The sequence below is a fragment of the Carettochelys insculpta genome, chromosome 12 (genome assembly GCF_033958435.1).
Source record: "Carettochelys insculpta isolate YL-2023 chromosome 12, ASM3395843v1, whole genome shotgun sequence".
NCBI lineage: Eukaryota > Metazoa > Chordata > Testudines > Carettochelyidae > Carettochelys > Carettochelys insculpta.
This window is the reverse complement of record NC_134148.1, coordinates 39,315,587-39,332,391: the sequence shown is the minus strand read 5'-3', so window position 1 is coordinate 39,332,391 and position 16,805 is coordinate 39,315,587. Positions and strand designations below refer to the sequence as shown.

Genomic DNA, 16,805 nt, shown 5'->3' with positions numbered 1-16,805 from the left:
ACACTATTACAAGAGACTCATTTTTAGCCCCCTAAATGCTACATCATTTTGGTTCAGAGGCAACTTTATGGACCCAATCAAGTCAAAAAGCACAGGAGGAGGGAGAAATTAAATTAAAAACAAGACATTACAGGGAATTGTTTTAAAGAATTAGGATGACCAAGACAGATGAGTTATATAATCACCAGAAAACCATCAAGCCAAAACCAGCATGTAAGCATTCACCACCCAATTCAATTTACAAACCTTACAGCTTATTCCTTTTGGTCAGACACAAATGAACACACTGACCTACCTTCTTGATCCTCAAAATCAAGTGGGTTAGGGAGCTGCGGGCAAAACCAGAACTTTCTACAATACCTGGTCTGCAGCTGCAGCATTTCAGACTTCAGCACTTTTCATAATCACTTGATTCCTTTTCACCATGGGCTCAAAGTCAAGTGATTTATTTCCTCCAGTTTTCTGTTAAGGCAATTCAGTTGCAACCTAGGGTAAAGCCAACTGACTGTTGCACACCACCTCTCCTGGTATCTGCCTGCCTGCCTGCCCAGGAAACTGGAGTCCAGCTCCCCATAACTAATCAGTGTCCCCAGCGGACACTCTCCAAATTTGTCCACATCCCTCCTAAAATGTGGCACCCAAAACTGAACACAGTACTCCTGCTGAGGCCTCCCCAGTGCAGAGTAGAGCAGGTCAATTAACTCCTCTCTTCTTAAGAACAACACACCTGTTAACACAGCCCACCATTAAAATACCCTAGGTCCTAACTGCATCATATCGCTAGTTTATATTCAACTTGTGATCCATTATAACCCCCAGGTCCTTTTCAGCAGTATAATGCCTAGCCAGCGAGTCCCCATCTTGTAGATTTGCACTTGATTTTAATGTTCCCAAGTGTAGTATCTGGCACTTGTGCTTACTGAATTTAGTCTGGCTTTCAGAACAATTCTTCAACTTCTCAAGTTCACTCTGAATGCCAATCCCGTCCTCCAAAGTGCTTGCAACACCTCCCAGATTGAGATATTATACAATTTGTAGATTCATACTCTCCATTCCATTTTCCAGCTCATTAACAAAAATATGGACTAGTACAAACACAAAGCATAGCCACTGCGGGTCCCCACTAGATTACCGCCCCCCGTTTGACAGCATTTGATAGCAAATGCTTCAAAACTGCTCTCTTGAATATGGTCTTTTAAAGAACTGTGTGCCCTCTCTAGAGGAATGGTACCTAGACCCCACTTCCTTAATTTGCTTATGAGAGTGTCATGTGGGTTTGTGGCAAGCCACATAAAAGCATTCAGTTTTGCCTCAGTTTAACAGTGAGCTCCATTCACCTGAACTGTTGTAGGACCTTACAGGAAGAATAGTTCAGATGCTCCCTTTCCCCATGATTCCCTACAGATCAGCTCCCTTTGCCAGACTACATATCCCTTGTCTGTTCAGGCAAAAGGAAGGCTGTGATGCAACCTTGCAGACTCGGGCCCACAGGCTTACAGGGCTTCCCATGGGCACCTTCATTAAAAGAGCCATGCTTTAATGCCATATGGACCCCAAAATGTTTCAGTTCCATTTGAAAAGCCAAAACACATTTCGGTTTGGGTCAAGACACAAGCCAAAATACTTTGATTTTTCTCCAATAAAGAAATCACTGTTTCCCCCAGAGAACACATTTTCCAAAGAAGAAAACATTGATGGAAAATTTTCAAGTAGCTCTAGCTGGGAAAAAAGCTTGTGGCAAATAACTCGGTGAAATACAAGTCGCACACAAAACCTAGTCTAAGACAAACATTGCTTTCAAAGGTGCACTGGTGAATGGCATTAAAAAGCTATTATCCTGGGCCTTGCTGGGAGAGTTGAGCTAGAAAAAAAAAAAACAAGAAAAATCAAATATCAGTCCTGTTAGCTGTAAGAAGTAGGCAGAAGGCATTAGTTACAGCATCTATGGTTTAGGATCACTCAATATAGTCAGTTTTAATGTTTGTGACTCAGAACAGCATAATAAATTACAACCCTGATTATGAATAAATAATTGAAGTTGACACGAAGTCTCGACAAAACCTACAACCCTCCTAAATCCCAACCCTCAGCCACACTCCTACTTTCATGACCTGCCATACAGATTTCCTTCCCAGGTGAAGTCTTTTGGCCCAAAAAAATTGCCCACCCACATTAGAACTCCAGTCTCTCTAACTAGTGCTGGCTCTCATCTGTATCTCTAGGTGGTAGGCTATCCATCCCATAAAAAGCTTGGTGTAATTTTCAAATCCTGTTTATAAATATTAGTCAGATGTTCCTCCAAATATTTTTCTAAACATGGAGTTATTGCCAGAGTTGGAGGACTATAAACTGCTGAAGATGATTATTAAAGATCTAAGTAAATGTCAGTTTAAGCCTAATGCCCCAGGTTAGTTTACAAGCATAACAGCATTACCATAATACAAATCAGTCCATTAAATAATCTTAAAATGTAAATAGAAAGCCATTTTATGGACAACATTTTCTAAGTAGATACTTTAAAAGAAGCACAATTTAATAAGTCAAGATTAAAATGGCAAGAGCTGAAATTCTGAAAGATGAATGCATAAAGCATGCAAAAGTGGGCATTTGCTGATTACTGTTTGAATCTCAACACTGGCCTAGCATATCTCCTCTTTGAATAAACAGGATTTCTTGCATCTTGGTCTTTACAACTGAGGTTCACACATCATCTGGTAGAAAAGCTTTTCTTCAAAAGAAAAGTACTAATTTTGTCTGGTTCCTTGAGTACTAAAGCAGGTTTCTGAAAGGTCTACGCAATAAGCCTGGATGACTGAAAGCATTCCAGACTGCTTTCATTAAGCTAGAGACATCCCTCCATCCAAACAAAGAGATGAAGCAATAAAGCCTTCTATATTGTTCTGATAATGTTTTTGGGGAAATAAAAGTACCGTTTCCTATAAGTAAACAGTTGTGTTTTAGTCTACTGAGCTAAATGCAAATTTCAAAATGGTTGCATTACCATAAGCAAATAGTTACTTAATTTAACGTAAGTGTTCATTGCCAAAATTTTGCTAGCTTTTCTTCCATTAGAGACTCAACTGTTCTGGATAGCTGTCATCCAACCAAACACTATCCAAATGGCGCGTACACTAAGAACAATTCTAGTTGCAATGAATATTGATTTAGAGGCTACATATCTGCCTGGTGTTCTCCACTTTATTTTAATTATAAAACCTAGCAAAATCATCTTCACCTTCCTGAACAATTACCACTTGTAGACTGCACTTGAAAATGTTCCACTAATGAAAAATTACAAAGCTGTCTTGAAATATTACACAACCACCCTATGCCTTTGTGCAAATCAGGATGGACTGATTTAAAGCAAGGCAATTTAACTCATGATTTAAATCACCACAAACAAGTCACTGATTTAAATCAAATTACCAAAAAAAAGGGTATGTTTAGAATGCACTTCATTTTGCAGTAAATCCCATTGGGCTCACTGGCTCTTGAAGTAAAATAGGGAACAGACTGATGGCATCACCATTATGGTCTGTGGCCATGTTATTACAAATTGCAGCTTTCTGTACTGTATACTCGGGGTGATAGATTCTAAACCTTGTTAGCTAATTAAACAAGCCATAAGGATTAGCTAAGCCAAACTTTATTTTTTCCTAGAAACATCCAACACAGCAAACAGCTTGGGAATGTACTTGTCAGATTTGTTACGCTAAAAGGCATAGAGAAACACTTGAAGAATGATGTATTGTAAAGTGAAGCATTTAGGTCAGTAATCAGTTGATTCACTCAGCCATATCCACATCATTTTTGCCTAATATGTTGTTTTCCTTATATTTCATTCTTGCAACTAGGCTCTGCATCTTCTCCATGCACTGCTGTCATTTGACACATTTTCCTTTAAGTTTAATTTCTTCAAAATATTCTCAGATAGAGTCTCTCTCATGCTCAGAAGCCATCAGTTTTTCTATAGCAAAAAAGCATGGAAAAAAATAAGAAGCTGTGCGTGTGCTGAATAATGCCTTCCCATTTTCTTTCCAGTCCACTCCACTGTTCCTTTCTACGCCACCTTCATCTTTCACAACCACCCACCAAGTTCTGCAGCTGATGGAAATTTAATTATGAGTACAACCCTCAGATGATAAGAGGTTTGGTTTTGTTTTTTTTTTCCTTTCCCTACCATTTAATCCTCATCCGTGGAACAAAAATTTCTGCTAGTCTCCCAGCTGCCATCACATTTCCAGTTGATAGCCATTTTTACTTACTTGTTGTCTATATATTGTTTCTGTCTTTAAAAATATGTCTTAACTAAATCCTCTGCCATGGATGGCCAAAGTCCACTACCATATAAGCACAGAGCAACAATCCTATCCAGACTGAGTCTGTCTTTCCAGATGTTACTTTTTAGTCTGCTGAGAAACAGAAATTAAAAGTGCAGAATCTTTCAAAGGGCAAGAACTAGTAGTTAGACTAGAACCATTCATTCATTTTTATAAGACCAAGTGTATATGTAGTATGTTTCTGACAAGATTTAATTGCAACCTTTTAGGAGAGATATCTAGTATTTTGATTATTTTAAAAAATCCAAATAAAATCTGATTTTTTTTAAATACTTTTATACCCCCTGCTACAAATAAACATATCTGGATTCAACAGGATTTTGGCAGATATTACTAATCAAACAGAATCTTATAGATATGAGAGTGTTTTCTTATTAATTTCCTATACAGTTTAAAGAAACTACTTTTAAGTTTGTCAAACTGTGTCTACACTAGCTCCCTACTTCAAAGGGAGCACGGTAAGTAGGGTATCAGGAGATTATTAGCGAAGTGCTGCGGTGCATATGCAGCACTTCATTAAACTAATTCTCCCCGACGCCAACCTCGAAGTGCCTGGGCAACTTAGAAGTCCCTTTACTCCTCAAAATTTTGAGCTTCGAAGTTGCCGCAGCAGAGAATTAGCTAAATAAACTGCTGCGTATGCACCACAGCATTTCATTAATAATCTCCCGACACCCTACTTACCATGCTCCCTTCGAGATAGGAAGCTAGTGTAGACACGGCCTCAGATAAGCATAATTAACACATTGATATTGATTTACTCTGACAAAGCCATGCTGGGGGAAAAAAAAAAAGCTTTTATAAATTATGTATAAAAATAAATTTATTGTCCAAGAAAAATGGGCATTTGGTGTTTTAGTTAAGTATTTGCTAACGTGCTCTTCTTTTAGGAATCAAATGTAGTGCTTCATAAGAGTTATGAGGAAGACTTGTTGACTCACAATATCACCATATATTTTGCAGTCGTAACACCTTTAAATAAATACCTGCTCAATTTATTGCAATGGAGAATTAATATTTCTATTCATTTACAGCTGTTCTGTTTGATAAACTTCATGTACTTGTTTTATAGTGTGCACCACCATTTCCTTTTCTTTCAATCTTTTTCACTTTGTTACGCTTGAGTGTGTGAAATCTGCATTCCCCATGAAGCATTTGTGAATTCTGCTGGAACCAGGGATGCAAGTACCCATTATAAAAGTCAGCAGCGGTAAGCTTCTTCTTTAAGATGATAGTTTTGAATCCAACCCAGCCTCCCTAGGAAGGAAAATACAGACTGCTGAAATTATAATTTCAAAGTTTAACTTATCCACTATGCTTTGTATCACAGCACAATGAAGCAGGTTGCTGTTTTCTTTATAGTACAGTAAACCCTCAAGATACTCATGTCTCGGATTCTTGTTTCCTGCTCCTGTCAGGAGCGGCACCCAAGAGTCAGGCTGCCATCCCTCACAGGAGCAATTTTCCGGTCCCCCAAAATGGTGTGAGCTGAGTACCACGTGGCAGCCTGGCTCCCCACTCTCCTCCACTCCTTGGAGCCAGGAAACTGACCATTCTCGGCTCCCCTGCACTGGATGGAGCCAGGAAACTGTCCAAAGCTGCTGCCCTGGTCAGTTTCCTGGCTCTGCAAGGGGAAGGAGCCCAGAGCCTGATTGTTGCTGCCTGGTTCCCAGCTCTCCACCAGCTTGCGGGACCTGGGAAACTGGCGCTGTGCTGGTCAGTTTCCCAGGTCCTGCAAACAGCACGGAGCTGGGAACCAGGCTGCTGCTTGGTTTCTGGTGCCTGCAAGCCCCGGGGAGCCAGGAAGCAGGCTGCAGTCTGGTTCCTGTCTCCCCTTGACTTGCGCAAAAATTTGAGTTATGCAGGGGGTTGTGTAGAACTCGAGGGTTTACTGCATATTTGATTTGATTCTTATTCTCAGTTGTAACTTAAAATCCAATTATCAGGCAGCAGAAAGTACGTCAATGTTCTGAATAAGAAGAGTCACACAGACTTATCTGAAGTCAGACTTATCAGAAGATGCAGACTTATCTGATTAGCCACAGGCACACAGTTAGGGCACAATTTATTCAAAACAGTGGTAGCAGCCAAAAAAGTCACCTTCCGAACCATAAATAGAAAACAAAGGCAGAAAACATACCTTGCAACGTACCACCAATATCTGTGATGATTTATGGTATAATACTGATCCTGGAACAATTTCACGTTTGTTGAATAACTTATCTGCAAACAAATAGGAGCTTCTTGCATTCTCATGTTATTGAGAAAGAGTAAAAAACAATAAACTTAAATTTTACATCTGTCTTTGAAACTCAACTGCTATCTAAAATTATGTGTTGGCATAAAAGCCTAATGAAACATCCCAGAAGTAGCAGAAAACCCCAACTTTTCCAAAAGCATACTCAAGCTCCCTTGTACGTGGGGACTGAGTGAAGCCACACTCTACAGTTCACTGCCTTCTAATGTTTTAGGTCCCCTAACAAAGGAATAAAAGCATCGCATTGAAGTACACCTGAACCTCTTTAATTCAGCAGCACTGGGAAATAGAGTATGCCAGATTAAAGATTTTTTGCCAGGCTAGGGAAGGAGTTGCAGGGTCTGGGTAGGAGGCGCTTACTTGATGTGCACCCTACTCTCAGGGGCACCCATGGCTCCAAACCCCACCACCACCACTCCCAGACACTATGGCAGTGGCAGGGAAAAGCCTCAGGGGAAGAGTGTCTGCACTGTCCTTCCCCCAGCTGGGCAGAGGTAGGGAGGGAAGCAGCAACACGCACAGCCACTTCCTTCCCTGTACCACCAATGTTCCCAGATTAGGGACACCCAGAGTACAGAAGTTCATGTTTATCATTAACTCTTCTCCTGCATGGCATCTACCTCTCCTGAGAGACTCCTAGAAAAGTGAGACTACCCAAAGGAGGATTTCACGAAATGCCAAAGAGAGGCTGGCATTCCTTGTGGATGACCCAGGAGCCACAGTATCATGCAAGGATTCTGCCTTATGGACGGTCAGGCTCAACAGGTCCACATAATTATGCCTGTAACTATTATATAATTTGACCAGGCACAGAAACAGAATCATAAAAATGAGGGGCTAGAAAGGGTACTGAGAGGTCATCAAGTTCACCCTGATGTGCTGAGGGCCAAGTAAGCCCAGACCATTCCTGACAGATGTTTGTCCAATCTGTTTTGAAAGACCTCCAACAGGGATTCCAAAAACTCCTTTGGAAGCCTATCCCAGAACTCAATTACACATCTAATTAGAAAGCTTTTCCTAAATCACTCTTGAAGCAGATTAAGCCTATTAATTTGTCCCCTACCATCCATGGAAATAGAGAACAACTGACCACCATCATCTTTATGCCGTTAATGTATTTGACAGTTATCCAGTCCCATCCAATTGTCCGCCCTTTTAGCTTTCTTTTCTCAAAATTACACAGAGACTTAACCTTTCCTCATAGGTCAAGTTGTCTAAAGCTTTTACATTTTAGTTAACCTCCTCGAGACTTTTTCTCCAATTTATCCATGTCTTTCCTAAACTGTGGCATCCAGAATTAGCCTCTGAACCCTGATTAAGATTTCACCAGTGCAAAGTAATTTGGGCCAAATAACTTGTGTTAATAGGAGTGTCATATTTAACACACCTCAGAGTGACATTAGCCTTTTTTTGTAACTGCATCACATTGTTGCCTCATAACCAGCTTGTGATTCACTGTAAGCCCCAAGTCCTTTTTAGCAGTACTAGTGTCTAAGACCTCATCCTCCATTTTGTATCTATGCATCTGTTTTCTACAAGCACTCTACATTTGTCTTTATTGAATTTCACACTGTTGAAATCAGGCCAAAGCACCAATTTGTCAAGATCATTTTCAGTTTTAATCTCATCTTCCAGAGGAATTACAAACCTTTCTACCACTCCCACCTTGTTGTCATCCACAAATCTTATAAGCACATTATTCATGCCATTATCCAAGTCATTCATGAAAATACATTGGGAGCAATTTATAAGCTTCAACACATTTAGATAAGACTATTTAGTCTTTAATTCCATCAGATTCCTAATGCATCTCTCATATTATGGAATTGTTGCCTAGCACAGCTTCATGTTTACTTCCATTTAAATGAAATCACTCTCATTCTTCTGACAGAGATTGTTAAAGTAAATACCATCAAAGCCGTGAATGTTATGCACTTCCACAAAATCCAGAAGTTTAACAGTGTTTCCCATCCACTGGGTCTGCAATGGAATCTGGAAGTACATATAAGGAGATACAACAAACTGAGAACACTTGTACAGGAGTCTCAGTCAACTGCTTAGTTTTTTCCATGTAAAAAGTGTGATAAACAGCACTAAGGTAATGGTCAGTAACTATTCCTAGAAAGATGCACTGTCTGTGTGTCATTTTATATCTATAAACACACACACAGTTTTTGTCATCGTATGCCTTCTCAAATTTTTATAACCATTATTGAGCAACACATTAACAAAAAATTATTTTTCTAGTACAGTTACAGCCTGGTTATCCAGCAACGGATAACTGGCACATTCAGTTAACCAGCATGCCTGGCTGGGTACAGATACCATACCAGGACTGACTGCCACAGTTGACCAGTCAGGGCTGTACTAAGAGTGAATGGTAAATTAGATAACTCTACCTAAATTGACTTGCATGTGGATTCAAGAACTCCTTACTTATTCATGTAAACTTTTGTTTAACATTTCACGAACAAGAAATTCAGGTACATAAACCTGATATGTTTGCAGTTAATATTAGAAGGATACATTTGTGTCCTTTAAGACAGTTAACCATAACTTTATGAGTACTTCAGGAAGTGCATTGTTTCAGAGGAATGATTTGGTACCTCACAAATATAGTATTCCCATTTTACAGACAGGGAAACTGAAGCTTAGAGGTTAAATAATGTGGCAATGTCACAGTGAGTTAACAGAACTAGCATTAGAACTTAGATGTTTACGGAACCATGGCTTATCACCACACAACGTTATAGCACTTTATAATGAGCCAAACCACCATGTAAAGGGCTAAAGCATAAACAAACACTCAGCTGGGGTAAAATTTAGCTTAAAAAAAGCTTTAAAAAATTACTATTTTGTCTTACTATAGCTCCTATGGCACGATGTAGTCGTAATAGCTGCTCAGGAGTTTGTTCTTCCCATTTTATAAAACTCATAGCAACAGTGACTTTAGGAGCTAGGGGGGAAAAAAGCAAAGCAAAAGAGACATACTATTGCTTTGTATTTACCACTGAACAATTTGAAGTGTAATTTATAGGCTTGAATGCTTTTAATGGCTTATCTTTTTGATGGCATCAGAAGATTGCACCAGTTAATCATACCCATACTTCAGCCTAAAAGTTCATTTTCTGGTTATGCAAATAGAAACAGAATGAAACTAATTCAGGTCTTGTGATGTAGTCTTTGATGGCTGTAGGGTGTCAGAAAATTGTTACTTCTGGAATCCAAGGAAAGATTCTTCAGTGTTCTACTCTCTACAATGTTAACCTGAACCACAATGGAATTTTTCCATTGACTGCAAGAGATGCAGACAGTTCTAAATAAAAGACACAACATGCACAAGAGTACTGGCCCTCTCCACTCCAAAACAAATAGGTTAGGGCTACACTACAGCAATTCATCGAAATAAGTTCTATTGCAAGAGGTCTTCTGAAAGAACTTCTACTGACAGATTGCAGACACACACAAAAGTGGATCAAAACAGAATTCCACTCTGGCGAGAGAGCAGCCTAATGAAAGCTCAGCAAACAGGGTGCCTGGTGAACTGGAAGCCCTGTCTGATACCCTGAAAGATTCTTTCAAAAAAGGTGCTCTTCCTCATCTGGGAGGCGGCAGAGGCCACCAGAAAAAGAGGCACATTCTACTAATTTACAATTGAAAGATTGCATTTTAGATGTAGACGCTTTGTGGAATTTTTCAAAAAAGCCCCAGCTTTTCAGAAAAAAACTCACTAGTGTAGATGTAGCCACAGTGTACAATCATGAGAAATGAATTCTACACCCAAGTCATATGGGGGCTGTGGGGGAGGGGGAGTGCTGAAAAGAAACATGCAATTTGTATTAAATACTCAATACTTACCAAATGTTACTCCTTCATGTGCTTGCTCTTTTTTGTTTTTTAAACTTTCAGGTAAGTTTTTCAAAACTGAAATCAGCTGCAAAACAAAAAATACTTTGTACAAAACAAATTTAAAGAGCACGTAAGCATGATATTAAATATATTTTCAGCACTATTCCTCCAAGCCTTATAAAGCCATACACATGGTGATCAGTCCAACTTTCTAAAACCTCAAAAGAAACTCATTTCACTCAACTTAGAACACACTTACATGAACTATAAATCACTTTTTTCCCCACTTAAAATGAAAAATTCTGCCCCAGGAAAAGTGTCAGCATAAGTTTTCATACAATCTATTTAAGAAGTTGTTCTTTAGATCAAAGATGTTGATTTCATGACTGCTACAGGCCAGGAGCATCTACCAAAAAACATAGTAGGTGCTCTGCACCCACCAGCAACGTACAATCAGCTGTTTTAAGATGGAATGGAAGCACTCCAGTGTGGAGCAAGGACAGGGCCTTGATGAAGAGGCAGAGTGGGACCTCTGAGTGAAATGGTGGTGCCTGTATTTTGGACAGGCAAACTAAAACATGCTGGAACAAGTTATTAGACTGTGATACCAATACTGCCAATGCATCTTTTCAGCAAGGCAGAATGCTCAGAAATGTCAAGTTTCAGGCCACCTGAGGGCACATCTATACCTACAGGAAGATCAACACTCCAGAGGTCAATCTTCCGGGGTTCAATTCAGCGCATCTAGAAGGCACTAAATTGAATGTTCAGAGCATCCCTGTTAACTCTGGTATTTCCTGAAGTCATGAGGAGTAAGGGAAGTCAACAAGAGAGTTTCTCCTGTCGACCTCATGCCTTGGGGACAGCAGAGAAAGTAGACATAAGGTACGCCAACTCCAGCTAAGCCAGTCTCTCAGTTGAAGTTGCATATTTTAGGTTGACTCCCCCCACCACCCGATTGTAGACCCGCTCTAAATCTATTTTCATGTCAAAACTTGCAGTTAAATCATGTTAGCATGCAGTGAGGTTTCTGTATTGTGATGCACTCCTTTACTTTCTAATACATATACAAATAGCTTATAAAAAGAAATGCTTCTCAGAATGGGAACTTGGAGAACAACGCAATGAACAAAGTGTGAAGTCACTTGTACAGATTTACCATGTTCGCACCCAATTTTGATAGCATCACTTCTAGTTCTTTTGCTGTGCACTGAGATGGAACAGCAAACTCCTCCTGCTTGATAATTGGGCCTATATCAAACCTGAAGACAAAAACAAAACATATGCATTAGCTTTTTCCTCTAATGGCCTATGACTTCATTGATACTAGATCCAGTGTACAATTTAGCACAAGGCTCATAACTCAGTTGTTAAGCATTGCAAACAGAAAGAAAAAAAGAAATGACAAAAATTTTAACATTCTATTCACAAGACCACATTATGAGAAACAAAAGTAGAAATTGAAGCTGAAATTGGTCTAAATATTTGACTTACAATTCCAAGTGCTATTTTTCCCCCCCAAGAGTAAAATAACCTGAAATATTCAGTGTGAATTTCATCCAGTCAGATCTGTTATCCAATGGAAACGTGATTAGAATAATATTCCTCTAGTACAGCTAAAAGACAGACAGATGCCCAGTAAAGAAGCATAGCCTGTACTTTTTTAATGTACTCGGTACACTATGCCACATTTATGATCAGATTCAGAAGTGAATAAGTTTGCAGAACTTGTTAAAGAAGCAGATTACAGAGAAGTAGTTTTACTTGACTTGAAAAGGGACCCTAGGAGTAATTTACTTTTGACTTGAAAATGGATCTAGTACAGGTTGAACTTCTAGATTCCGGAACACTCTCACCTGGGAACATCCATAATACAGTATGATTTTAGTTAGCCACATGACCACTAATCACAGGTGAGGCCAAGTTTTCCATGGTCCCATAAAGTTTGTTTACAGCCACTAGCTCTAGTTCTCAGTGTTCTGTGTGTTTATTTAGCTCTAATTCACCCCAAATGTCTTCTAAGAGCCCAGTAAGCACTCAAAGTGTTGGTAATGTGCCAGACAATACTGACTTCCATGGTCAATTAAAATACTCATCTAGCACCAGTCAGGTCCCAAGGGTGACGGATGAGAGAGGTTCAACCTGTACTATTTCTGACTTGTACAGCACCAAGTGCTTAACAGACAGCTATGCTATGGTGGGTCTGGTAGAAAATCAATTTGTCCACTCACAAGCTGTATACATGTGTCATAGCAGTTCAGATAAAAACATTGAACTATTTTCAGGTAATCTGTGTTTGTGCATATAGCCAATTTAATGGAATGAAATTTAATATCAGCACTATTTAACTTAAAAAGAATAAATATTTATAGTATTAATTTAATATTTGTGAAATACAGACATTGCAGTAATTGAATTTAAAAAAAGTTCACCCTACCTCGTAGGCTTAATTTGCATAATTGTCACCCCTGTTACTGTATCACCATGAAGCACTGTGTGGACTATCGGTGCAGGGCCACGCCATCGTGGGAGATAACTGGGATGAACATTCAACACGCCACTGAATCAGAATATTTTTAAATTAGAATAGGACCCATAATTCTGTAACACATACAAATGGGCATTAACCATTCAATATACCGAGCTTGTTTTTTTGTAAAAACATATTTTAGCTCTTCAGATATACTGACAATCCTCAGTGATATTTAAAATGTCAATTCTAAGAGCAAATAAGCTTTTGAGAGACATATTTACACCACATAGCGTTAAATCTGGTATAAGCGGACAGGGAAAGAGGAAAAAGTAATGGAAAATACACCACATGTTAAAAAGGACTTCAAACTTTTTAAAAATCATTTCACTGTGTCAATTTTTTAATCTACACTTGTTATAAGCAGCACACGATCCAATTGGGACAGATACAAGAAAATACTTGTTTTGTTAATTTATTAACTTTGCACATTTGATGGCCTTGCTGCACAGTTACTTTCATAGTTTGCACTGAAAGTTGTGTGGATATTTCACACAGTAAATGGCAAAAGAAAAAACTTAAGAGCGAGAAAATGTGATTTTTCAAAGCCATACAAATTTGCTAAGGGACTCAGCAACACGTTTAGTACAGGTTAAAACTCCCAAATCCAGCACTCTCTTGTCTGGCAACATCTGTCATCCAGCAGGACCATGAATCATGCAGGACCAGAAACTGGGAGCAGGAGGGGATAGTCAGACCAGCAGCAGGAGCCAAGGGCAGGGCAGCCATAGCTGGTCTGGTGGCGGGGTGAGAAGGGAAGGTGCTGGGAGAGGAAGAGCAGCAAGGAGCAGTAGCATGGGCTGGTAAGATGGCAGCCCAGGCAGGGGCATGGCAGCTCATTGCAGGGACCAGGTGGAAAACAGCAGCCCAGAGAAACCATGGCCAGGGGCTGCCAGGAAAGCCCGGGAGGGAAGCTTTGGCCCGGGAAGCTCCGGCTGAGGAGGGATGGCTGGAGCCAGGAGCATGCATGAGGAGAAAGGGGGTCAGGAAGTCACAGATGCGGAGCAAGAGATGAGGCCAACAGGGGGTTAAAATTCACCACCCCTGTTCTGGGATTGCTCAGGTCCTGAGTGTGCCAGACCAGGCAGGCTGAACCTTTATCTGCAATGACTTTAAAAAATGACTGGATTTTGAGTTGGTGTTTCTTTGCATTGTGAAGAATTCCTTCAAAAGGCCCAAAGCTTTTGAGAGCTGAGAGTCTCAGTCTCACAACAATTTTTCTTTTTTTGGTGATCTCAGAGTGTGGCCACCAATTCTTGCTGGTAGCCACTCCAACAATTTTTCCTAATATACCTAATTGATGTTAGGAAAAACAAATAAATATGCACATACCTATGTTCACATCATTTTAATTTGTCTATATATTGGTCGAGTAGCTTTTTCATACTCAATAATAAAAATTTACAACTGTTTTTTTTTCCTTTAACTGGCCCTGTACAGAAAAGAAACAAATAAGGGGCTTTGAACTTCCTTGTTGTTTCTTTCGCTTTTTGGATTGTTAAGTGTTACTAGCGGTAAGTAACAGAGATATCTGTGTTAGTCTGTAGTCTAACAAAACAAACCAGCACTTATACAGCACTTTAAAAAATAACAAAATAAATTTATTAGATGATGAGCTTTCACAGGACACGTGCGCTTCTTCAAATCTGAAGAACTCGTTTTGCCCCATGAAATCGCATCATCTAATAAATTATTTTGTTATTTTTTAAAGTGCTATATGAGTGCTGGTTTGTTTTGTTAGGTCTAAGTCTGTATGAAAAGAGCTGTTTGTATTTTTGTTAATATCACTTTTCACAAAAGTCCTACTCAGTCCCTGCAAGCCCTGGATGAGTAGATGGGTACAGGCCCAGGAGCCAGAAGTGATGGGAGGGAGAGTACAGGGTCAAAGTCCAGCATTGCACATCCAGCGAACAGAGCCCAAAACCCCACAACTAGAGGACAGGGCCTGGGGACACAGGCCTTCCACCAATCATCCCAGGACTAAAGCCCAAAGCCACCACTCCTGGGAAGGTAGGAAACTCCCAGTCTTCTCCTTCCACTTGTGTCTCTCCAGAGGGGGTAAGGCTGAACTACTACAGGTGGCCTTTCAGAAGGGACACGTGCTTTACCATCCCTTCCCCGCATCACTGCCCAGAAAGCTGTGGTCACAAGAAAAGCCTAAGGTGGCTGCAAAGCAGAAAGGCCGGCTTATGTGGGCTTTTCACATGCTGCACTAGCCACGCTCCCACACAAAGGCAATGTAAGCCCAGCCTTCCAGGCCAAGACGACAGGCTAGGGGACATACAGACCAGGCCCCAAACCAGGCTGCTGCTCCAGCACTCGCGACTTACTACGGAAACTGAAGAATGAGATCCTCGCTCAGAAGGCGCCCAAAGGATGCCACCACCCCGACGTCAAACTGGCCACGGGGCCCTGTCTCCGGCCAGTCGTGGGCAGGGAGCTGCAGCTGTCTGGCGCAGTTTCTCACGGGTAAGCCCCTCGGCAAAGGGGACGGCAGGGTCACCACCTCCAGCCGGTCGACGAGCGGCGGCTCCTCCCGGGGCTCCCTGGGGCAGAGGGACAATCGGCGCCCAGCACAGGCAGGAACGGAAGGCGGGAGCGCTTCCCACACGGGGACGAAGAGCCGCTCCCGCAGGGACCCGCGCCCTTCCCCGCCCCAGGCCCCATGCTCCTTCCGCAGCTGCCCCCGGCCCTGCTCCCGCCTCCGCAGTCACCCCAGCCCCACACACACATTGCCGTCCTCCCCGGGCCCCCCTCGGCCTCGGCCCCGCCCCCCAGTACCTGGTGGCTTCCAGCGCCCTCAGGGACTCGACGGCGAAGTCATCGGTGCCGAAGAACAGCACCCGCCACGGCGGCTTCCCGCGGGGCGCCGCGAGCTCGGCCAGCCCGCGAGCGGCGGCGACAGCGGCTCCCTCGCGCCAAGCCCGCAACAACCTTCCCCTCATCCCGCCCGAGCGCTCCCGCCTCCGGGGTCGCAGCCCATGACGCAAAGGCGCCGAGCACTGAGCGCCTCAGCACGCGCTAGCGTCATGACATCACGACCCGCCGCGGCCTGGACAGGGAGGGCCCTGCAGCGGGGCGGTGCCGAGGAGGCGGGGCGGGACTAGGCTGTGACGTAGAGGGGGCGGGGCGAGACTTCTCCAGGGCAGAAGTCTTCGGGCTGAGCAGTCCACGGGGCTGCAGTGCTTAACCCTCCCTTCTCCTTAGGTGCTGGTGTCTGGGCCCCTCCCACATGTGGAGCTGGGCTGAGTACAGGGAGCCGTTGATATAAGGCAGGGATAGAGACCGCAAAGTTGTGACTTAAAGCAAAGCAAGATAGATGGGGGATTGTCCCCCATTAGAAATAGTAACAGAGGTGTCTGTGTTCGAGCAAAACGAAACCACAGTCCTTGAGCACTTTAAAGACTAATTAAATAATTTATTATGTAAGGCATGTGGCAGCAGGAACGCAATGCTGCTGCAGGCTGGGAGGACTGTGTCTCCCGGAGAGCATTTGCATGAGAATGCAAAGGTGTGCATGTGTGATACCTTTCAGGCAAAGCCTAATGGGCAGCAAGTAAACCATGAGATTTTGTCTATTGTAAACACATTGTAGAATCACAATTTGAGCTGACACTCAGTATGGGAGTTGTGGGATCTCACCAATGCTCTGGGTTGTTGTGGGGGACAGGGCAGTCGCCATAGCTGCATACCAAGGCATCCTTCAGTCTGCGTAGACTATGGATTGTGCCCTTTGTAATTCCATTTAAGCTTGTCATTTGCAGCGTTGGCTGTGACTGGAGACCCACACAAGAGTGACAGTCCTTGCTACATCTGCTGCATATGTAGT

The 16,805-nt window shown here is 42.0% G+C and overlaps 1 protein-coding gene across 2 annotated transcripts; it reads right to left on the bottom strand.

Annotated features, from left to right (window-relative positions):
• Positions 1–2,568: 2,568 nt before the first annotated feature.
• MTFMT (mitochondrial methionyl-tRNA formyltransferase) lies at positions 2,569–16,006 on the bottom strand. 2 transcript variants are annotated; one of them, XM_075007127.1, is made up of 10 exons: positions 15,758–16,006; positions 15,307–15,522; positions 12,884–13,006; positions 11,606–11,708; positions 10,456–10,531; positions 9,462–9,553; positions 8,508–8,589; positions 6,481–6,563; positions 5,530–5,597; positions 2,569–3,967 (listed from the first exon to the last, which is right to left on the bottom strand). In XM_075007127.1, the coding sequence occupies exons 1-10, from the start codon at positions 15,919–15,921 to the stop codon at positions 3,949–3,951; spliced, it is 1,026 nt and encodes a 341-aa protein (XP_074863228.1). In that variant the 5' UTR covers positions 15,922–16,006; the 3' UTR covers positions 2,569–3,948. The 2 variants fall into 2 exon arrangements, with proteins under 2 accessions (XP_074863228.1, XP_074863227.1); XM_075007126.1 differs by lacking the exon at positions 2,569–3,967 and having other exon boundaries at positions 5,327–5,597.
• Positions 16,007–16,805: the final 799 nt, after the last annotated feature.

Bases quoted from the DNA above. Each gene is read 5' to 3' on its own strand.
- MTFMT (XM_075007126.1), bottom strand. From the start codon at position 15,921: ATGAGGGGAAGGTTGTTGCGGGCTTGGCGCGAGGGAGCCGCTGTCGCC. The intron at 11,709-12,883 runs GTAGGGTGAACT...TTTTGTCTTCAG, and splicing joins ATGCAAATTAAGCCTACGAG to GTTTGATATAGGCCCAATTA. The intron at 9,554-10,455 runs GTAAGTATTGAG...TTTCCCCCCTAG, and splicing joins ACATGAAGGAGTAACATTTG to CTCCTAAAGTCACTGTTGCT.